At 38.8% G+C, this 24,815-nt stretch overlaps 1 protein-coding gene and 1 long non-coding RNA gene across 3 annotated transcripts in view; both read right to left on the bottom strand.

Annotated features, from left to right (window-relative positions):
* ACER3 (alkaline ceramidase 3) overlaps positions 1 to 23,867 on the bottom strand; it is a 175,027-nt gene extending 151,160 nt beyond the window's left edge. The window contains exon 1 of one of the 2 annotated variants that reach the window (XM_060605551.3): positions 23,592 to 23,867. In XM_060605551.3, coding sequence (XP_060461534.1) covers positions 23,592 to 23,694 — 103 coding nt within the window. In that variant the 5' untranslated portion in view covers positions 23,695 to 23,867. Of the gene's footprint in view, positions 1 to 8,901; positions 9,099 to 23,591 lie in introns of those variants that run through there. The other variant, XM_078433084.2, reaches the window with a different exon arrangement.
* Positions 6,609 to 17,489, bottom strand: LOC132661243 (uncharacterized). The gene is made up of 3 exons (XR_013550112.1): positions 16,644 to 17,489; positions 11,428 to 11,456; positions 6,609 to 7,187 (listed from the first exon to the last, which is right to left on the bottom strand). It is a non-coding gene; the product is annotated as an uncharacterized LOC132661243 (long non-coding RNA).
* Positions 23,868 to 24,815: the final 948 nt, after the last annotated feature.

The raw sequence follows: 24,815 nt of genomic DNA, 5'->3' as shown, positions 1-24,815 counted from the left end.
TGAGCCACCCAGGTGCCCCTGATATCCTGAATTCTTAAGGAAGTCATTAACAAATATTTTATATGGTACTTTAGATTGCATAAGGTCATTACTTTGTCTAACTTGATCCTCAAAACAAACCTGTAAGATATTTTTTTTAATCAAACTTCACAGCTAAATTAAATGAAATCAAAATTAAGTAATCTGCCCTAATATATACAAGATCACACAGCCTGTAGAAGACAGATAGGATTCAAATGCAAGGGTACTAATAACCTGATTTTTTCTACTTTATAAACTATTTCTCTTATTCTTACACTGATTTGGATAGAAATGTCCTATTTCATTTTGTTTAAAAAAAATCCACAAAATAAAAATAATTAAGTAAAATGTTTTCTCATTTTATCATAATAGTTAACAATTGAAATTTTAAAGTAAAATAAAGTAATTTAAATATCCTAGTAATTTTATTCTCTTTCTAATTGATGGTTATAAATATGTTTCTTAAATATTTATTAAATTACTTATCTTTGGGGCGCCTGGGTGGCTCAGTCGGTTAAGCGTCTGACTTCGGCTCAGGTCACAATCTCGCGGTATGTGAGTTCGAGCCCCGCATCGGGCTCTGTGCTGACTGCTCAGAGCCTGGAGCCTGTTTCAGATTCTGTGTCTCCCTCTCTCTGTGACCCTCCCCCATTCATGCTCTGTCTCTCTCTGTCTCAAAAATAAATAAACGTTAAAAAAAAAAATTAAAAAAAAAAATTACTTATCTTTAACCTCCTGGTAATTTCAAGCAGTTTTCTGGAAAATGAAATTAAAAATAATCCATTTCTTGGGCGCCTGGATGGCTCAATCAGTTCAACATCCAACTCTTGATTTTGGCTTGATTTCACGGTGCATGGGATCAAGCCCAGCATCAGGCTTTGCGTTGACAGCACAAGCCTGCTTGGGATTCGCTCTCCCTCTCACTGTCCCTCCCCTGCTTGCACACTTGTTCATGCTCTCTCTCAAAATATATAAATAAACTTTTTAAAAAATTCATTTATTTTAATCAGCTTCCAGATCAATATGAATAATGAAAACAAATTATTGAGACACGTATTTTCTAAACATGAAAAGCTATGAGTTGTGGAATTGTTTTTGAAAATATATAATTAGTTGTTAATGTTTAGCAGTATTTCATTCTTTAACAGTATAAGCAACTACTTGTTCCAATAGAACATATTAAGTAAAATATAAGTTTATGAATGTATTTCATTTAACTTAAAGCCTTACATAGTGTTTAATTTAAATCAAATTTTTAAGCAGTGAGGAAAAAATTAAAGATTATAAAATACAAGTTTTTAAAACATTTTTTAAATTCCCAAATCTCTCAAATGAACCGTTCTAATTCTATCCAAATAACTATGGGCCAAGTTCCACTGGAAGACTTTTTTCAGGATACTCACTGCCCAAGTGTCAGCTCCTAAAAGGTCTAAAAAAAACTGCTTTAAAGAAAAGCAGAGAAAATGAGATAGGTCAGCCAAGACAAGTGTCCCATGTAGCAAACAAAAGTTTCTCTGTGATCCAACTAGAACAGCAACTGTTACACCCACACACACATATAACTGGAATATTTCCGCGGTCTTTTCCATAACCTTTAATCTAAATACTAACTTTTTATTTTTAAAGTTGATTTTTATTTTATTTTAAAAAAGAGAATGAAACTGTGAAAAAAAAATCACACAAATTAGATAATAAAAGAAAAAATATAAAGCAGGAGAGTACTAACATCTATTGACTTTATACGCCTGGAACCTACTAGTGGCATTATTTACATAATCTTTCTAAAATAAAATATCACTTTGTGATCTAGGTCTTATTCTTATTTTACATATCAGCAAATTGAGCTATAGCAAGATTAAGGAATCTGCCCAGTGTCATATAGCTCCCAAGTGGGAATATCTAGATTCAATCTCATTTCTCTTTAACAAGCTGTATTCCTACCACCACATCATGGAAAAAGAAAGAGAATAAAAGAGATACAACTGGGGCACCTTGGTGGCTCAGTTCGTTGGGTGTCCAACTTCAGCTCAGGTCATGATCCCACAGCCTGTGAGTTCGTGCCCCGCGTCGGGCCCTGTGCTGACAGCTTGGAGCCTGCTTCCGATTCTCTGTCTCCCTCTCTCTCTGCCCCTAACCCACTCGCATTCTGTGTCTCTCTCAAAAATAAATAAACATTAAAAAAAAAGAGAGATAGACACAATCATGAGTGTTGGTCTATGCTAATAATTCTTTTTTTTTTATTTTATTTTTTAAAATTTACATCCAAATTAGTTAGCATATAGTGCAACAATGATTTCAGGAGTAGATTCCTTAGTGCCCCTTACCCATTTAGCCCAACCCCCCTCCCACAACCCCTCCAGAAACCCTCAGTTTGTTCCCCACATTTATGAGTCTCTTCTGTTTTGTCCCCCTCCCTGTTTTTATATTTTTGTTTCCCTTCCCTTATGTTCATCTGTTTTGTCTCTTAAAGTCCTCATATGAGGGAAGTCATATGATTTTTGTCTTTCTCTGACTGACTTAGCATAATACCCTCCAGTTCCATCCACGTAGTTGCAAATGGTAAAATTTCATCCTTTTTGATTGCTGAGTAATACTCCATTGTATAGATATACCACTTCTTCTTTAGCATTCATCCACTGATGGACATTTGGGCTCTTTCCATACTTTGGCTACTGTCGATAGTGCTGCTATAAACATGGGGGTGCATGTGTCCCTTTGAAACAGCACACCTGTATCCCATGGATAAATGCCTAGTAGTGCAGTTGCTGGGTCGTAGGGTAGTTCTATTTTTAGTTTTATGAGGAACCTCCAAACTGTTTTCCAGAGTTGCATTCCCATATACTAATAATTCTTAAGAGACAAGCAAACCATGTAATTCTGGCAACTATACTAGACTTACCTCAACCTCTATAGAATTTATTCATTCATGATCCATATGGTTAAAGAAATGATACTGTCTTAAGACAATTTGTTCACTGCTGAAATGAATCATTTATCTTTTGTGCTAGTCACCTTTTTGCATTTAAAAATTTATACCTTACCTAGCACATAAATTGGGAACATACATCATTGCAAAGTAATATACCTATAGTAGGTATTTAGTAAATATTTGTTGAACACTTTGTATATTCACAATGCCTTGAAATCAGTGAATGATGATGATGCAATCAGCCTTCAGTGACACCGGACTTTAAAAGTTCTGGTTTTAGGGGCACCAGGCTGGCTCAGTTGGAAAAGCATGCAACCCTTGATCTTGGGGTCATGAGTTCAAGCCCCATGTTAGGGGTAGAGATTACTCAAATAAATAAACTTAAAAGAAAAAAAGTTCTGACTTTGTAGTTCAGTCTGGAAAAAGGTTCTGTTTTAATCAATCATGATGAAGGCATACTACTGGTTACCTGAATTGATTCATCATTTCTCTAGTGCCTCCACTAGATAATGGCTTCAAAATGATAACCGGGCAAAAATAAATCTTTTTCATTCTTATAGATTACAATGGTCAGAATTATGTCAAGCAACTTCTCACTGGTTTAACATTTACTGAGAACTTAATCTATATTAGATACTGTGCTAAGTGCTATGGATACAGAGTTAAAGCTAAAAAGATTTTTAACTTAAGGCATTATCAATATAGTGGAGAATATAGGCATATATATAAATAATTACAATACTATGGGAAATGTACACACATCATTCATTCAATAAATATTTAGTGAAATACTCATGTAGTAAACATTGTAAGAAGCCCTATGATACAGCAATGAACAAGGCCCCCTCCTTTCATAGACTTTACAATCTAACATGGCCTCAAAGATTTCCCAAGTCTACAAAAAAATGAACTCATGGTCAAAAGTCACAAGAACACAGGGCACCTGGGTGGCTCAGTCGTTAAGCACCTGACTTCAGCTCAGTTCATGAGTTCTCACAGTTTGTAAGTTCGAGTCCCATATTGGGTGAGCACGAGCCCGCTTCAGGTGAGCATAAGCCCCATTTTGGGTGAGCTCATGCCCTGCTCCAGGTGAACATGGGCCACGCTTCAGGTAAAACACGAGCCCTGGGTGAGCCCTGCTTCTCTTTCTCTTTTTCTCTCTCTCTCTCTCCCTCTCTCTCTGTCTCTCTCTCTCTGCCCCTCGCTCACTTGCACTCTCCCTCAAAGGAAAAAAAAAATCACAAGAAAACATAAGGAAACATGCAACCATAAAGGAAGAACAGTGAAACAACAAGCAACAGAAACAGACAAGCAAAGATGAAAGACACTGAAATTTAAGGATATAGGACATTAAATATGTTTGATGTTTAAAGAAATAAAAGAAAGCAATAAAAAATAACCAAAGAAAAAAATTATCAAAAGTTGTCAGGCAGATGTGAAAAGGAAACAACAGAACCTTTAAAAATGAAAAATATAATAATTAAAAATGCTTAAGAGAAAAAAATGAATGTAAAGAAAAAAAGGCTGAATTAACCAAGTAAAGAGAAATGAGAGAAATAAACAGGACGTTCTGGACAGAAAGAATAATGTATGCAAACACAGGAAACTATGAAGCTGCAGTCTGTGTTGGAGGAAATAAAAGCTGAATTATACTGCTGAAGTATAAAGTGCAAGTGTTTAGAGAGGCAAGAGATTACATCAGAAAAGTCATCAAGGCCGGATTATGAAAGTCTTTCTCCATTATACTTCTCAATTCTACATTCCACATGGGCAAAACTGATTATCAGAAACTCTTATCTTATACATCTGTAAGTATACATATTTTATATGTATATATAGTTAATACTGTTTCCAGTTTTGAAATGTATAAATCTTTAGCTAAAAGAAAATGAAGACATAGCTATTGAGCAATATGGCAGATAACCCAAAAATCCTCTCATTACAAATACCTAGATATGCTAGATAAAGTTTAATAATATATTTTTCAATGCACAGCTCAACTCCCAAAAGACTAAAGGTAATTCCCAGAGGGAAAAATTGAGAAGAATGTGAAAATTAATATGATACCTGGTTATGACTGTCCTACAGACAGAAACAGGTATGGCAGTGAATTGCCTTTCTCATTACCATAGGAGGTAGAGTTTCAGCGCTCACATAGGAATAAGAAATGAGGCACTGGACCATGGGAGGATGGGAACTGGATCTGAGATCATCTATATGAGATGCATGAGGGACTACCTCCTCAGTAGTTAAGTGAAACAGAAAAGTAACCACCCACTAGTACAGAAAAACAGTAAGAAAGTTGTTCCATAGTGAGCTGGCATTGAAGAAGCAAGCCACAACATTGTTAAGTCACCTATTTTATTTTATTTCGCCTATTTTAGAGGTTCCATATAGCAAGGAACTGAGGGCAACCTCCAGGAGCGAAGAGTATCCTCCAACCAAAAGCCAGCAAGAAACTGAAGCCTCAATTCTACAACCACAGGGAACCAAATTCTGCTAATGAAGTCCTCTCTATTCAAGCTTCAGATGAGACCACAGCCCTAGCCAATACCTTGATTGCAGCCTTGTAAGACTCAGCAAAGAACCAAGTCAGGCCCACACTTCTACCCTATAGAAAATGTGAGATTATAAATTTGTGTTGCTTTAAACCACTACATTTGTGGAAATTTGTTATGCATCAAAGACTAATACATACTAAATAACAATAGCATGTAACTTAGGAGGAGCATATACAAACTTAAAGTAGCTTATTTGAATTATCCAAAAGGAGAAGAAAAGTTTGTATTTTAAGTCAAACATGTATTCAAAAAATGTTTAAGTAAGCACCAGTAAAAAAGAACTAGAACAAACCAGTAGCTTCCAATCTGGCAGAAAGGAGAAAGGAATTTAAAAAAACCTATCACGGCCAAAAGAAGGCAAGAAATACAGGAGAATATAGAATAAAAAGCATTAAAAAGGGTGGAAATAAATAAAAATGTATCAGTAATCAGGGTAAATCAGTAATCACAGAGAGATAGAAAATGAGACTGAATTTTTAAAATAAGAGAAGGGCGCCTGGGTGACTCAGTTGGTTGAGAGTCCAACTCTTGATTTCGGCTCAGGTCATGATCCCAGGGTCGTGGGATTGAGCCCCACGTCGGGCTCCATGGTGAGTATGGATCCTGCTTAAGATTCTCTTTCTCTCTCCCTCTGCCCCTCTCCCATGCTCTCTCTCTCTAAAATAAAATTTTTAAAAAATTACAAAAATAAGAGGACAGCTATCTGCTATTTACAAGATAAACACCTTAAACATAAGAGTACACAATAGCTGACAATAAAAGCCTGGAAAAAAAATGCCACGCAAAAGAAACAAAATAGATTTTAAAAGAATTGTTTTAATGTTTATTTATTTTTGAGAGAGAAAGAAAAAGAGAGGGGTAGGAGAGGCAGAGAGAGAGATAGGGAGACATAGAATCTGAAGCAGGCTCCAGGCTCTGAGCTGTCAGCACAGAGCTTGACTCGGGGCTTGAACTCATGAACCATGAGATCATGACCTGAGCCAAAGTTGGATGCTTAACCAACTGAGCCACCTAGGCACCCCGAAACAAAATAGATTTTAAAGCATAAATTCTATAGTTTAAATTTCATATTTTTTAAAAATTAGGGCCATATTTTATCCAATCTCTCTCTTTTTTAAGTTTATTTATTTATTTTGAGAGAGAGAGAGAGTGTGGGGAGGGTGGGGTGCAAGCAGGGGAGGGGTAGAGAAAGAAGGAGAGAGAGAGAATCCCAAGCATACTTCGTATTTTCAGAGCAGAGTCTGACGCAGGGCTTGATCTCACAAACCATGAGATCACGACCTCAGCTAAAACCAAGAGGCAGCCGCTTAACAACTGAGTCACCCAGGCACTCCTGTCCAATCTCTTAAAGAAGCAAACCATTTACTGATGGTACACATGGCTTTGTACCAGTCTCATAGCTGGTAGAACAATTTTATGAAGATGCCTAATGCAGCCAGCTTGCCATATAAGCAAGAAAGATTATTCTAATAGAGAACAGTAACAAGCAAGATGGGCTATATAAATGACAGAATTAAAAGTAATGCACATTACACTTCCACCCAAGATAGAATAACAATGACCAGATTTACTCTCCTACCTGAAACCACCAATGAAACAACAAAGGTGCACAAGGAAACTTTGGGGGATGAGTATGTTCAAATCTTGATTGTGGTGATGAGTTCATGGGAGTACATCTGTCAAAATTTGGCGAATCATACACTTTAAATATGTATAGTTTTTGTACAGCAAAGGAAACCATCAACAACATGAAAAGGCAACATACTAAATGAGAGAAGATATTTACAATGATATACCTGATAAGGGGTTAATATCCAAAATATGTTAAAGAATTCATACAACTCAACACCAAAAAAACTCTAAGAAATCCAATTGAAAAGTGGGCAGAGTACCTGAATAGACATTTCTCCAAAGAAGATATCCAGATGGCCAACAGACACATGAAAAGGTGCTCAACATCACTCATCATGAGGGAAATGCAAATCAAAACTACAATGAGATTATCACCTCACACCAGTCAGAATCGCTAATATCAGAAAGACCAGAAAGAACAGCATTGGTGAGGATATAGAGGAAAGAGAACCCTTGTATACTATTGGTGCAGCCACTATAGAAAACAGTATGGAGGTTCCTCCAAAAATTAAAAAAAAAAAAAAAAAAATGCCATAAAATTCAGTAATTCTACTTCGGGGTAGAGAAAGAAAATGAAAAAAACTAATTAAAAAAGATATATGCACCCCTCTGTTTATTGCAACATTTATAACAGCCAAGATATGGAAGCAATCCAAGTATCCATTGAAAGATGAATGGATAAACAGATGTGGATGCACACACACACACACACACACACAAATGAATATTACGTAGCCATAAAAAAGAATGAAATCTTGCCATTTTTGACAACATGGATGGACCTAGAGGGAGGGTATTATGCTAAGTGGAATAAGTCAGACAAATACAAATACCATATGATTTTACTTATATGGGGAATCTAAAAAATAAAACAGACAAAACAGACAAAAACAGATTCATAAATACTAAGAACTGGTAGTTGCCAGAGGGGAAGGGGATGAGGGAATAGATGAAATATTTCAATAAGATTAAGAGGTACCAGATTTCAATAAGATTAAGAGGTTTCAGTTATAAAATAAATAAATCATGGGGATGAAAAAAAGTACAGCCTAGGGAATAATACTCTAATAGCTTTGGATGGTGACAAATGGCAACTACACTTACCATGACAAGCATTCCATAATATATATAAATGTTGAAATCACTATGTTACACACATGAAACTAATAAATGTTGTATGTTAACTATACTTCAATTAAGAAAAATTTTAGGGGCGCCTGGGTGGCTCAGTCAGTTGGGCGTCCGACTTCAGCTCAGGTCATGATCTCATGGTCCGTGAGTTCGAGCCCCACGTCGGGCTCTGTGCTGACAGCTCAGAGCCTGGAGCCTGTTTCGGATTCTGTGTCTCCCTCTCTCTCTGACCTTCCCCCATTCATGTTCTGTCTCTCTCTGTCTCAAAAATGAATAAAATGTTTAAAAAAAAAATTTTTTTTAAAAAGAAAAATTTTAAAGACAACAGATTTTTAAATGGGCAAAAGGCACTTCACAGAAGAAGATACAGGAATGTCCAAGAGGCAATGAAAATGTGCTCAACATCTTTATTCATCAGGTAAATGATCATTAAAACCACGATGAGAGACCACTACATATAGTCCAGAGTGGATAAAATTTTCAAAAAGAATAACACCAAATGTTGTTGAGGATGTGGAACACCTAAAACTTCTATAATAAAATGAGATATCACTTTGGAAAAAAGTCCTGCAGTCTTTTAACGGAAACCAACTCTATGACCTGGCAATTCCACTCCCATGAATTTACCCAAGAAAGATGAAAATGTATGTCTATGCTGGGGCACCTGGATGGCTCAGTTGGTTAAGCGTTGGACTCTTGGTTTTGGCTCACGTCATGACCCACACATAGTTTCGTGAGTTCAAGCCCTGCATCGGGCTGGGCTCCTTACTGACAGTGCAGAGCCTGCTTGGTATTCTCTGTCGGCCCCTCTCTCTCTCTCTGCCCCTCCTTCAATCACGCTGTATCTCTCAAAGTAAATAAATAAACTTAAAAAGAAAGGAAAAGAAAAGAAAATATATATCCATGAAAAGATTTGTATAAAAATGTTCACAGCAGTTTTATTCACAATAGCCAAAAACTGGAAATAGTCCTGGTGTCCATCAACAGGACAATGGATAAACAAACTAGTATATTCCATACAGTAGACTACTACTCAGCAATAAAAAGGAACAAACCATTGGGGTGCCTGACTGGCTCAGCTGGTGCAGCATGCAACACTTGGTCTTGGGGTTGTGGATTTAAGCCTCACGTTGGGTGTGGAGATAACCGAACAATAATCTTTAAAAAATGTTTTTAAAAATTAAATAAAAAAGGAATAAACTACTGATACAACAACATGGTTAAATCTCACTGGGTGTGGAGATAACAAAAATAATCTTTTGAAAATTTTTAAAAAATTAAATAAAAAGGAATAAACTGATACAACATGGTGAAATCTCATTTCTCACAAGCATGAATCTTAAGTGCATTAATAAAAAATTTAAATCTTTTTATTTTAACTTCTAATACAGTAAATACCAAAGGATTTAACTCACAGAGCTCTTCAGGGTCCTCAACAATTTTTAAATGTATAAAGAAGATGAGACAAAAAAAGCTTGAGCACTTCAGATCTAGTAAAAGTTGAATATGGGCATGCCCTACAATCTAACCATTATACTACTCAATAGACACAAGAACTCTCAAATTTGTGTGTACCAGATGATGTACAAAAATGTTATAACATTTTTAACAGCGAAAACCTGAAAACAACAAAATATCCAATGACTGAAGAATGGATAAATCAATATATTCATATAGTGGAATTCTAAACAGTAAAAATAAATGAACTATAGCTAAGCCTATCAACAGAGAGGATTCTTGGGAATATGGATGATACACATTTGACCACAAATTGAGTGAAAAAAGCAAGTTGAAGAATACACACACACACACAGACACACACACACACAGACACACACACACACACAAACACACACATACATATATATATAGTACAATTCCACTTATGTAAAATTAAAACAAGCAAACCTAAACAGTATATTCTTTAGAAACACACAGTGGTAAAAAGGTAGGAAATGATAAACACTAAATTAAGGATAGCAGTTACCTCTGGAGAAAAAGGAAGAATATGGAATGAGGGAAAGGCAAAGAGGGAGCTATTATTTTTATTTAATGAATGCTCTTAACCAAAGAACAGTCCTCCTTTATCAAGGTCATAATTCTCTTCAATTGTCAAGCTTTAAGTTGGACATTCCTACAATAGTGAAAGAATAGAGAACATCCATCTGATTGGCAAGACTGAGTGAACTCCAGTGACCAACTGGATTTCAGACAATAAAACCAGACTGTCCTGTCTACTTTACAAGGGGGGTGGGGAGGGTGGAGGAGGGATTGCTACCCAGCAGGTAAAATAGCCTAAAACCATATATTTCATTTCGGGAATACTATCGTATCTAGAATACCTCCTTATCATTTTGTATAAATGAGTAAATGAATGAATTCCAATCATAAAACAATTTTTATAACAGTATCAAGATTTTAACATGCATAATTTTTAGAGTTCTGTTTTGTTTTCTGAGTTCATTCAGTCTTTCCTCTTGCAGCTTGCTCTGAAAAGTTAAAGTACTTTAAAAGAGTCCACACCTATTATGAGTCAAAGATTTTTCCAGTCTTGCAATTGAATTATTTCAACCTTGAAGTACTTATGTACTTTCACTGGGCAAAATACCTCTTTTGAGTCTCATGAGTACATTATAGGGATAAATAAAATGATGCTTATAAAAATTCTTTGAAATCTTCAGATAGAGGGCCTATATTAAACTTTATTATTCTTTTTAAAGTTTCATCTTCTAAGAATAAAAAGCATGATGTAATTTGGCATACTCGGAGTTTACACAACAGGAAATCAAAATTGCTCAAAACTCAACTTTAGACAGTTTCAGTTACCTACTGCCGAATAACAAACCACCCCCCAAACTTGATGGCTTCAAAAAACAATTTATTAAATAAATAAATAAATAAATAAATAAATAAATAAATAAATAAGAAAAAACAATTTATTATCTCTCATGGGAAGAACACATACAATGAAAGGTGCACAGGAGTATAAATGTAATACGTAAACAGGCTGTTTTGGCAAAAGTACAGTGTAAGTAGGAAAAGCAGGAATTATTGGGAAAAGGAGGAACACAGACTGAAGAGTTTAGAATAAGCTGGATACCACAATGAGCTAAAAGTACACAACCACCAGAATGGCAAAAATTGAAGACTAACCAAATGTTAGTCAGGAAGTGGATGAAATGCTGTGAATGTAAAACGTTACAACCACTTTGAGAAAAGATCTGGTAGTTTCTAATAAAACTGAACACACAACCACCTATGACCCAGTTATTCCAACCCTCAGTATTTACCTATGAGAAATGAAAATACATATCCACAAGACGACCTGTACAAGAATGTTCATAGCAGCTTTATACATAATTATCAAACCTTAAAACAGCGAGGTGTTCATCAATAGGTAAATCAATAAACTGTGGTACATTCATACAATGGAATATTACCCAGCAATAAAAAGGAATTACCAATACATGCAACATTGGTGAAATCTCAAAAACATTATGCTGAGTGAAAGAAGTCTTACACAGGAATGCCTGGGTGGCTCAATCAGTTGAGCATCTGACTCTTGATTTTGGTTCAGGTCATGATCTCATGGTTTGTTGAGACTGAGCCCCTGTCAGGCTCTGCGCTGACAGCACTGAGGCTGCTTGAGATCCTCTCTCTCCCTCTCTCTCTCTCTCTGCCCCTCCCCAACCAATGTGCATGCATACACGCTCTATCTCTCAAAATAAATAAAGGAACTTTAAAAAAAAAAAAAAAAAGAAAGAAATCTTATACTAAACAGTAAATACTGTTTGACTCCACTTAAATGCAGTTCTAGAACAGGCACATCTAATCTATGGTGGGGGAAAAAAATCAGAATAGTGGTAGCCCTGAAGAGAAGGGGAAGGTGGAGGTAAGAATTAACAGGGAAGGGGCATGAAGAACCTTCTCACTTGATGCTAAAGTTCCATATTCTAATAGAGGTTTTGATTACACAAATGTCTCAATTTCTTGAAATTCAGCAAATATACATTTAAGATCTGCGCATTACTTCAAATATAAGTTTTACCTCCAAAGAAAAAAAACAAAGAATTGAACTTTAATTGATGATATGTATGTTGAAGGATTTAGGGGAAAGTATAAAGATGTTTGCAATTTACTTTGAAATTAATAATGTCAAAAATTAAAATGAACTGATAGAAGAATGGACAACTGGGTAGACATGCAACAAAACAAAGCATAATAAAACATTAATAGTAGAATCTAGACAATAGTTGAACAGATAGTGACTGCAAAATTCTTCTGACTTTGTTGTAAAGATATTCATTTAAAAAAAGGGGTTTTCATGCCATGTTAGAATTCGGTCTCTATCCTTCTGTCAACAGAAAGTCCTTTAAGGAAAACAGAAGCACCTAACTGTAAGGAATAATCAATCAAGGTTTAAAGAGGTATCCACTGGGGCTCCTGGCTGGCTCAGTCGGTAGAGCATGCAACTCTAGATGTCAGGATGGTGAGTTCAAGCCCCACGATGGGCATGGAGCCTACTTAAAATAAAGATTAAATAATAATAACAACAACAACAACAACAATAATAATAATAATAATAATAATAGAAGAGAGGTATCCACTGAGAGAATGCAGCTACAAATGACAAGGGAACATCATGTGCAAAAGCAATCCCACTGAAAACATCTAAAAATTCTGGTATATTCTTAATATATTCAAACAAATGAAAGAAAGATGAAAGGGAGGAAAAGAGAAGAGAGGAAAGGCCCACTAAAGCAAGGAGTCAATTAGGTCAAGGAGGAGACGTCCCCCCAGAAAAGTTTAACCTTTCTCTACCTCCCCCAAACTCAGTGTTTGCTCTTAAGGCCTTTCAACTTATGGGATGAGGCCCACCCATATTACTGAAAGTAATCTTTACTTAAAGTCAACTGATTGTAGATGTTGATCACATTTATAAAATACCTTCATAACAACACTTAGATTAGTATTTGATCAAATAAATGGATACGAAAGCCTAGCCAAGTTCACAGAAAAAATTAACCATCACAGATGAGGAGGCCACAACTATAACACAGTATGATTTTTTTTAAACTTATTTTCACTAAATCCCAATTCAACTAATATTTTTTTTAATATTTGTTTATTTTGAGAGAGAACGAGCACATGCACACAGCATAAACAGGGAAGGGGCAGAGAGAGAGGGAGAGAGAGGGAAAGAGAATCCCAACCAGGCTTCATACTGTCAGTGCAGAGCCCCACACAAGGTTCAATTTCATGAACCATGAGATCATGACTTGAGTCAAAACCAAGAGCTGGTCAATCAACTGAGCCACCCAGGCTCAGCTGAATTAGGGAATTCAACTAACATTTTTTGCGCACCTAGTATTTTCTAGGCACTTCACCTCACTGTACACTTTCAAGTGTATCATGCCATTTAATTCTCATAGCCCTCTTGGATATCATTATTTTCATATTATAGAAAATAAACTGATACATGGGGTGCCTGGGTGGCTCAGTAGGTTAAGCGTCCAACTTCGGCTCAGGTCATGATCTGTGAGTTCAAGCCCCACGTCGGACTCTGTGCTGACAGCTCAGAGCCTGGAGCCTGCTTTGGATTCTGTTTCTTCCTCTCTCTCTCTCTCTCCTCCCCTCCCCTGCTCATGCTCGCTCGCTCTCTCTCTCTCAAAAATAAACATTAAAAAATTAAAAAAAAAAAAAGAAAAAAGAAAATACACTGATACAAAGAAGGATTAAGGGATCTGCCCAAAGTCACAACATTCAATGCAACAAATAGGAATCTTGATTCAGACTCCAAGTCATTATACTATGTACTTTCCCCACAGTAAAACATGTAGGACTTTTGTGTCCCCATTAACTGCTTTTGCTGTCTCTTTTGGGCTCTATCATTTTGCTGGGTCCTAAAATGTGTCTCCATGCCCCTACTTCTTTTAAAATGCTCTCTGCATTACCTAAAACCCTCCAAGTCAGGGTTTTTTTTTTCCCCCCACTGACTGGGAAACAGTTGGCAAAGGAACAGGGTGAACCCAAAATCAAAGAAACAACTTAAAATTTTAACCTAAGATAATAATGCACTGGACAAGATTTTCATTTAAATGTTCACTATTCTATGTATTCTGGCTTAGTAAAGTTCCCCAATTTACTATTTGAGGTATTTGTTCTTCTTATTTACCCACCCACCAATTACTGTTCCATTAAAACAATAAAAATCTATCATTTCTTCCAACATGTGCTACCAAATGACAATTCTTCCTAGTTAGTATCTTTGACAACATGGGTAAAACTAAGTCAGGATGAGACTTCAAAATGTTCTCAGACTTCAAGTACTACTAAACACTACTAACTACAGACTTAAGTCTAAAAAGTGGTTTGGTTTGAGCTTGGCAAAAGTGTTAGGAGCAAATGAGAATGAAAACTTTCTGAAATGAAAAAGTAAGTTCAATTTTAAGTTCAATTTTGCTTACTACCCAGGACAATCACTTCCAAGCTCTCCTTCACATGCAGTGTTTTCAGTCTTGTTACTGTGAATGGGGGGCTGGAGGGTTTCAACACCTAGCTTGGTTTTCAAAGTTAGAAACATAGGTTCCAGTACCAGCCCTATGATCCTGAACAAATCACTTATCCTTTTGAACTTGGTTTCCTTACATACAAACAGGGATAACACCTACACACCACAGGAAAAAAAGAATTAAACGTGCTTTGTGAACCTGAACCCTTGTTCTTCCAAGTATAGCTCCAGACCAGAAGGACTGGAATCACTTGAGAACTTATAAGAAATGCAGAATCTAAGGCCACATTCCACACCTACTTAATCAGAATATGCACTTTAACAAGATCTCAAGGTAACTAACATGCACATTTACCTCTGAGAAGCACTGCTGTAAAGCATACTATAGATGTTAGGTATCTTCACCACAAAAATTAGCCCATTGGGAGCTCTTTTCCTTCTGAGGAAGTCCTATGATCTGGTAACTCATTAACAATCGGACATCAGCAACACTGACATCATCTTCCTCAGCAGCTACCATTTCCCTGAAAAACTACTGAATATGGATTCTGGCGTAGGTTTTACCACTAATTTGTAACATAATCTTAGGCAAATCACTTCAATACTCAAGGTCTTTCTTCTTACAAGTAAAATGAAAGCATCAGACCACTAGTTCCCAATCTGAGGTCCCTGGACCCACTGAGGTCTGAAAAAGTAGTAATGAAGGGAGGCAACATAGTATGGTATTAAGAGCATATCTTTGGAATCAAAAGGCTCCTGGGTCACTGAGGCTCTGCCACTTAATAGTGTGTGACCAAGGGGGGCACGTGGGTGGCTCAGTCAGCTGAGTATCCAACTTTGGCTCAGGTCATGATCTCACGATTTTTGAGTTCAAGCCCCGCATTGGGCTCTGTGCTGACAGCTCGAGGCCTGGAGCCTGCTTCAGATTCTGTGTCTCCCTCTCTCTCTGTCCCTCCCCCGCTCATTCTCTGTCTCTCTATCTCTCAAAAATAAATAAACATTTAAAAAAAATAGTGTGTGACTGAGGGCAAGTTATGCAAGTTATTTAATCTTCCTAAACTTTAATGTCTTCAACTGCAAATTAGGATTATAACAGTACCTATCTCAGAGATCAAGCAGTATACTATATGGTTACAACTAAGTGCTCTGCTGGGTAACTTTTTTAGGGTGACAGAAAATCTACGTCTTGACTGCAATGGTGGTTACATAGATATATACACCTGTCAAAATTTTTCAAACTATACACTTAAAATGGATGCATTTTAAGTAAATTATGCCTCAAAAAACTAATTTTTAAAAAATGTTTATTTTTGAGGGGGGGGAGGGGCAGAGAAAGAGGGGAACAGAAGATCTGAAGTGGGCTCTGTGCTGACAGCAGAATCAGACACTTAACTGACTGGGCCACCCAGCCGCCCCACGAAAAGCTAATTTTAAAAGTAAAAAAGAAAAAGAGAGGAAGGAAGGAGAATGTGCTCTAGAGTCAGATTGTGTGAGTTCAAATCCTGGCTCTGCCACCTGCAAAGTGAACAACTTTGTACAAAATTATTTAACCCCTCTATGAGCCCTCAATTTCCACATTTGTAAAATAAGACAACTAACAAGAATCTCACTTAAAAGAGCTATTATTAAAAAAAATAAATAAATAAAAATAAAAGAGCTATTATAAGGATTATAATAGGGATTCTAATGAGATCCTATACACATAGAGCTTTGCATCTATTAACTGTCTCATAATGTTCGCTATTGTTATTTCTACTATTTTCAATATTTCAAAAATCACATTTATCCACAACCAGGCTTTAGTGAAAATATTATGCTGTTTTATTTTGGACTAGAATTATATCAAGACATTACATACCTCACGTGGATCAATACAGTGTGGTAACAGTGACTAGAACTCCTCTGGCAGTTACATGCACCTTTATTTAATTAAGATGGAGATAAAGTACATTAACAACTTACATATAAGTAATAATAAATTACAATTTAAGTAATAATAATAATAAATTCATGGGACCCAAGAAAGAAAATAATAAAAGGATTTCTTTCTAATGAACAGGTTTAAATAGCTGCTATGTCACCATATGATCCAGCAATTCCACTTTAGGGTCACAAAGAGATATTTGTACACCCATGTTCATGGCAGCACTATTCACAATAGCCAAGAGGTGGAAACGACCCATATGTCTATCAACAGAGGAATGGATAAGCAAAATGTAGTATATATACATAATGGAGTTTTATTCAGGCTTTAAAAAGAAGGAAATTCTAACTAATGCTACAACATGGATTGACCTACACAGACACTATGCTAAATAAAACAAGCCAGTCACAAAAAGACAAAGACAGCACTGTCTTTATATGAGACACCTAGATTGACAGAGACAGAAAGTAGAAGAGTGGTCACCAGGGTCTGGGAGGAAGAAGGAATGGGCAGTTATTTAATGGATACAGAGTTACCGTTTTGCAAAATGAAGAGTTCTAGAGATTCACTGCAAGACAACATGAAGGTACTTAACACTACTAAGCTATACATGTTAAAATGGTAAATTTTATTCTATGTGCATTTTTGCACAATTAAACAAATTTAAATAAATAAATAAACTGTATGGCAGTTCTTCGAGTGTTAACACTGTAAAGCTTTTATACCTTAAGCTCTTAACAAGTAACTTCTCCTTGTATTCCAATGCACCACATATATACATCCATCACAGCACTGGAAACAATTTACTGGCAATCTTTGACTTGTACATATTAAATCTAAATATTTTTGTACACTGAATTTGGCCCTTCACTTGGCCTTCAGTCTTCAGTTGACTTACTACTTTGAGCTATGTGTGAGGCAGTGCTGCTTGCCTGTCAATAACCCTCAGGAAAATGACTGCCTTCCTTAGGTGACAGGAGTATCACCTCTGCCAGCCCACAGAACTCCAGGACCAAAAGAAGCCTGAAGCACACACTCAATTACTTGAGGCTACAATTCAGAGAAGATGGGTGGGAGGGGGCCTGGAAAAAGGAAAGGAAAAGAAAGGTAGCAATGAGCCACTAGCAGCTAGATGCCTTGAGTGGCATATGTGTATGGGAGAGAGGCTGGCTGAAGCCTCTCTGGTCTTGTGCTATAGTGTCAAAGAAAAAACTCATCTGAGCAAATCCCATAATAATGGTATAAAAACTGAGGGTTGTCCTACTTTGCTTCTGTCCAATTCCTATAAATAGGATGGGGAGGGGGACAACAAAGCTACGAGAAGGATGGTATCTACCCAGATTGAATCATTCTAGCCCAAGGACAAAAGGGAGATGGCTGGATGGTCCTACCAGAAGTTACCACCCATTCTCCCCATTCGTGAAAGTCTTACTAAGTTACCCCCTCAGACTGAGGTAACCTCTATAAAACCCATAATTAGAAATTATAATTTTTTTTGGCTTTCCAATAAACCCTTCTTCATAATACATCAATTTGGGACATTCTTCTTTCAAGTACATTTTGAGTAATGCGTTTCCCTTGAAAACAGAAAATGCCTAATAGTACTTACCTATTTATACCCCCACTGGCCTATCAGCCACCTTGAACAGGTGACTTTATATAGTTGCATATTCTATACACTATAGTTTATCTGGGTAATTCTCCTCTGAGACCATAATTAAAACAGAGGATTCCTTTCCACCTCCCTTTAGGTAACATTTCTTCCATGAAACTACCAGTGCTTGAAATTCCACTTCCCACAGAACTATGTGTTAGTAGAAAGAATTGTCAGACCCATATTTGAATACCATTTCTGCCACTTAATACCTGTATGATGCTGAGCAGTTTACTTAACTTCCTACATCAATAAAGTGGGAAGTCCACATACCTACTCACTAGGAATGTTGTAAAGAATAGAAATGCACAGGAAATCTTCACTTTAAAGAGTTCTAATATGCACAAATTCCAGGTACACAGTTTAGTTAAATAATTCCAATTCCCCAACAACACAATTCAAATTTCAGGTACCACAGTACATTAACCGTGAGTGACTGAATATAGTGCAAACTTCACGACTAGGTGTTCAGTCCACAAATCACTATGTAAATAATGGAAGCACAACACAATCAGCGCCTAACTGACTTGAAAAGTCACTTCTTTCAAAGTCTGTTGCTGGATTTGACAAAATAAACTGCGAAGGAACAAAAATTAAGCTAATGGTAGACCTCTCATCAGCAACGATAAAAGCCAGGAGACAATGAATAACATATTTAAAGTGTTGAGAGAAAATTAACTCTCTGCCTAAATTTTTTTTTTAATTTTTTTCTTTTCTTTTTTTTTTTTTTAATTTTTTTTAATGTTTATTTATTTTTGAGACAGAGAGAGACAGAGCATGAATGGGGGAGGGGCAGAGAGAGAGGGAGACACAGAATCGGAAGCAGGCTCCAGGCTCTGAGCCATCAGCCCAAAGCCTGACGTGGGGCTCGAACTCACGAACTGTGAGATGGTGACCTGAGCTGAAGTCGGACGCTCAACCGACTGAGCCACCCAGGCGCCCCTAATTTTTTTTTTCTTAATGTTTATTTGTTCTGGAGAGAGAGAGTGTGAGCAGGGGAGGGGCAGAGAGAGAGAGAGAGAGAGAGAGAGAGAGAGAATGAATATCTGAAACAGGCTCCAGGCTCCCAGCTGTCAGCACAGAGCCCAACACGGGGATCGAACTCATGAGCCATGAGATCATGACCTGAGCCAAAGTCGGACACTTAACTACAGAGCCACCCAGGCACCCCAACTGCCTAAATATCTAACAATGGATAAGACATCAAAGCAAAAACTGTTGGTGATTATTCACTGCACATCTGTTAATCAGTTCACGTACAGACAGCAAGGCATGTAGCTGAGTTGCTTCCTTGTCTCTGGTGATGAATGTAGGTGATATTTTACAAACATGAATAATCAAAAGAGGGAAATGGCCAATAATGATGAAAGTGTAGCAAAGAAACAAAAAGTGATAATGTTGGAAGTGAAATTCCAATCAAACATAAACGGAGTTATTGAAGAAACCGCCGACACTGACAATGTTGACTGCTGCCATCCCAGAGACTCTAGATATGCAGCCAGAGGAACTTAATGAAGACAAACTTACCAACATAAATGAAGAAAGTGGTTGTGAGAAAAGGATGATGTTTTAAATTATAGTATACTAAACATTAGTTTTACTATTTTTTCATTTCTCTATATATCTATAACCAACAATAAGAGAGTTTATAGTGCTTGACAAAAAAATTTTAAAGATGACAAAACAATCATAACTTTTCCCATTGATTATTAAGACTACTTTGCCAGGTTTTAACTTGCAAGGTCCTTTGTGCTGTCCTACACAACTATAAAGAGTGAGGACTGCCTGTACCTATAACTTCTGGCACATCAAGGAACACATTATTTCACAACTAAAGAGAAAACCTCTACCTTTTACAATCTGTTCAAACAAAAAAGGAATTTGGAAAAAAAAAATGAAAAAAAAAAAAACAGAAAAGGAATTTGAAATGATCTTGGGTGATGTTAAGAAGAAAGATTTTCTGGTATTTCAGTGACTAAGAACTGCTGCCATATCTGAACATGCAATTCCCCAAACTCCTCTTTTTATTACTCAAAATACACACAGCCTAGTGCTGAAAGACGGGGTTCATGAATAATTATTCAATTTGTCCTTTGTGACAGTATTCTATTTCTCCTGTCCTTACTTCTTGCATGCAGGGACAAAACAATGAGTGTGTGATAGTACAAGATATAGTAGCTTTATTTTTTTTTATCTCATTTAATCTTTATTTATTTTTATTTATTTATTTTTTTAATATGAAATTTATTGTCAAATTGGTTTCCATACAACACCCAATGCTCATCCCAACAGGTACCCTCCTCAATGCCCATCGCCCACCCTCCCCTCCCTCCCACCCCCCATCAATCATCAGTTTATTCTCAGTTTTTCAGAGTCTCTTGTGGTTTGGCTCCCTCCCTCTCTCTTTTTTTTTTCCTTCCCCTCCCCTATGGTCTTCTGTAAAGTTTCTCAGGATCCACATAAGAGTGAAAACATATGGTATCTGTCTTTCTCTGTATGACTTAGCTTTAGAATCAGACCTCAACTTAAACACCATCTCTACACCACTCTTTGCAACCTCAGGTAAAGATTGAAAGGGAGAAGAGGAAGTGCTTAGCAAAGTGTGGTACACAGTAAGCACTTACATATGGCTATTATCATCATTATCTTTACTATTCCTATCATTAATGTAAATATCATGATAATGATATGATTGTATTTATTTTAAACACATCATTATTAACCTGCATATTCTTCAAAGATTAAATTCCAAAAAATGATGGATACCCTCTGCTTCCTGGGTAAAAAGACTTGACCTCAACTTCCTCCAAATAATTTTCTCCCAAGGCACATGTGCAAAGGGCAGCCAACATTCACTTACTCTCTTCTTGCAACCCTTGATTCCTATGTCAAAACCCACCCTGCAGTCTTCTCAGTTTCCTCCTCTGAGGACATTAAGACCAAAAGCCATTTCCCATTTCTCACAGCTATCTGGCAGAACAGCTATCTTGCACCCTCATAGCTCACATGACTTAACCGTCAGTTTTCTCTTGATTCTAATCCTTGGTTCTAAACTAAGAGCCATTATTACTTATATCCACCCATAAATATGCAAAGGGCCTAAAGGTCAACTAAAGCCAACCCCTTTTCTTTACTAAATAATTCCTCATGAAATACTCATGTGAGTTAGTTCAGTAATGTCTGTTTCAACACTTCCAGTGACCTCCACCTCCAGGCAAGCCATTCCATGCTTATCTTCAGTTAAAAAGTTTCCTTAGGCTGAAGCAAAATCTCTCCCCTTACTGTTAGTTTCCATCCATATACTCTAATTCCACATTCTAGAGAAATTTAGAAAGTTTAACTGCTCTGTATGACAGCCCATCCAATGTTTGAAGACCATGGCAATGTCTTCATGTTGTTCTTCCATGTTACACGCTTCCAGTTCAGAAAGCATGATTTTAAGTCCCTTCCTCTCACAGACCTTCTCTGGACCAGGTGTGGGCTTGCCAACATGATCTAACAACAAATTGGTAAAGCGCTTCCTTGCCAACATTTGGGCTGCCAAGTAATTATACTACAAGTGATCCCTCTGCCCATATTCTTCCATTATTATATAAAAATTATTACTTTAGTAGTTCAGGAAACGTGACTCTCAGCCCAAATCATGGTTTCAAAGGAATGGTTTAAAATCTTGAACACTAACAAGAGTTCGGGTTTCTTTCTTTATTTAGTCAACTACTGTGAAGAGAATCAAGTGGGATCAGCTGGCACGAAACTCTTGCCTCTTCCCTACAAAGCCAAACAAATGTCTGGGAAAAGGCGGTAGCAATGGGAAGGTTAGCTAAGAAGAGTTGCTTCATGCCCTGAGAAAGTGGGTCCAATTAAAAGGCGGCAGTAATAGCCAAAAAAAAAAAAAAAAAAAAAAAAAAAAAAAAAAAAAAAAAAATATATATATATATATATATATATATATATATTCTCTATACTTTGCCAGAAACAGGTAGGTACCGGAAGAAGGATCAAACATTGTGCTCTCGGGGCGCCTGGGTGGCTCAGTCGGTTGAGCGTCCGACTTCAGCTCAGGTCACGATCTCACGGTTCGTGAGTTCGAGCCCCGCGTCGGGCTCTGGGCTGATGGCTCAGAGCCCGGAGCCTGCTTCCAATCCTGTGTCTCCCTCTCTCTCTGCCCCTCCCCTGTTCATGCTCTGTCTCTCTCTGTCTCAAAAATAAATAAACATTAAAAAAAAAATTAAAAAAAAAACCACTGTGCTCTCAAAACTTAACCCACGTAAAGTGCATAAAAGAAATGGCAGATTTTTCCTGTGCTCTCCTAACTTAGTGGAGTAAGAGCTGGGGAAATACACACACACGCGCACACACACCTACCTACCTACATACCTACCTACCTAGTGGAGTAAGAGCTGGGGCAATACACACGCACACGCACACGCACACGCACACACCTACCTACCTACCTACCTAGGGGGCAATTGGTGCCTGTCAGGGGCAAGCAGTTGGAGAAGGATTTTTCCCCAAGTCCTCAGAAGGTGCAATCAGTGGAAGTAGTGTCCTCAAATGAACTCTAACCCTTAGGTAGTAGGAAAGGAAGCAGGCAGAGTGGCACAGGGACTTGGTCCCCTGTGCTCCTGGCTCCTGTGAGCCCGACACCTTCCCTGGAGGTGACGAAGAGGTCCGACGAAAACAGAGAAAGAGGAAGGAAAAGACCTGGGAGTTTCCACGTTTGGGGTGAGACTAAGTTAGGACCTGTTCCCTTCTCCTGTGCCCTTAAGGCCGAAGGTGGTGGCAGCAACAGTAGGAGCAGGTGTCCCAGGCCCTCATTCTAACGAGCAGAATCCTCCACTCTCCCCACCTCCTCTAGGGCCGCCCCAGCCTGCCCCACTGCTCCCGTCATAAAGGAATTCCCATCCCCAGTCCTGCCCCTCAGGCCTCCCCTCAGGTCCAGCGGGGGGCTCCCCACTTCTCTTCCGATCCCCAAACTCAACCCTCCCCAACCCGTTCGGACACCCGCACGCCTCACCCGACACACTGGATTCCCCCATCCGCTCCCCTCCTCGGCAGAGCTCCCATTCCTGCCCCCAGGCCGGGGCTCCCCACTCCACCTCCCCAGCCAGGCCTGGTGCCTCCCTGGGCGGCCAGGTCCGCCCTCCGCTTTCCTCACGCGGCGTCTCCCCTCGGACCGGCGCCCTCCCTCCCTGCCTCCCGCCTCAGGCCCGGGCGCCCGCACTCACAGAACTCGGCGATGTACCAGGTCACCGCGTAGTTCTCCTCGCACCAGTCCAGCGTGGACGTCGTGGAGCCCCAGTAGCCCTCGCGGTCCGCGGCCGGAGCCATCGTGCACGCAGCCGCCGCCGCCCAGGCGCTCCGCTGGCCGCGTTCGGCTCGGCAAGCTCCCAGGCCGGCTCGGGCCCTGCTCTCGCGCCCACCGAACGCTCCGCCCACCCCCTCTCCCTTAGGGGAGGGGCCGGCTCCGTCAGCGGCAGTGCCCGGCGGGAGACCCCGCCCACCGGCGCCTCCAGGCCGCCCTCGCCAGGCGGCGCCCCGCCCACCCCGAGGCCACAGGGGTTCCCCTGTGGGGGGGGGGGGGGGGGTCCTTTTCCCAGGAAAGGGCTGTGATCAGGTCACCGGGACGACGGTTACCCAGGCTGCCTGTCCCGCCCAGACACGCCCCTGGCTGTAGGCTTGGGGTTTCTGATATCCCTGAGGCTGTTTTCTGTCTGGACGTGTCAGAGACTCTATCTCTTTGTATGTGTGTGTCTGTGTGTGTGGTTTGATTAAACTAAGGCGGGTTGGGTTGAAGCCATCGGCAAGCCCTGGCTTGATAAAACCTGTGCAGAGGCACAGCGTCTTTCTCAGCGTCTTCCTTTGACCGCAGGCCTCAAACGGAACCCAGAAACAGAACTCTCCCAGCCCCGGGGACTCCTAGGAAATAAACAGTGCTTTTCTGATAAAGATATAAGTAAGTGTCTCTTGGGAACAAAGGGAAAGGGCAACAACCCTGGAGAAAAAAAAAAAAAAAAAAAAAAGGCGGGGGCGGGGAGGTTGAGGGTGAGGGCATTCAGATCCTGTAAAAGAATTCAACTAAAGCAGAGCTTGCCTGCCTCAGTTCAGGCTTCCAAACCCAGAGGTTTCTACTGTCTACCTATAATTGTGCCCTTACCCTCCAGGCAACCAACAGCCTCCCCTTCTTCCAGCCTCAAGACTGTAATACTCCACACAGTTGCTGGAGGGGTCGTTTAAGTGGTTTTGTTTGTTTGTTTGGGTTTGTTTTGTTTTCTTGCAAAGAGAAAGAGCAAGTGCAAGCGTGGGAGGGGCAGAGGGAGAGGGAGAGAGAATCCCAAGCAGGCTCCATACTGTCACTGTAGAGCCAGACAAGGGGCTCTATCTCACAACCATGAGATCATGACCTGAGCCAAAATCAAGAGTCAGATGCTTAACCAGTGAACCACCCAGGT

This window comes from Panthera onca, chromosome D1 (genome assembly GCF_046562875.1).
Source record: "Panthera onca isolate mPanOnc1 chromosome D1, mPanOnc1 haplotype 2, whole genome shotgun sequence".
NCBI classification, from domain to species: Eukaryota; Metazoa; Chordata; class Mammalia; order Carnivora; family Felidae; genus Panthera; species Panthera onca.
Note: the sequence above shows the minus strand (reverse complement) of the source record. Positions and strands in the feature narration are given on the sequence as shown.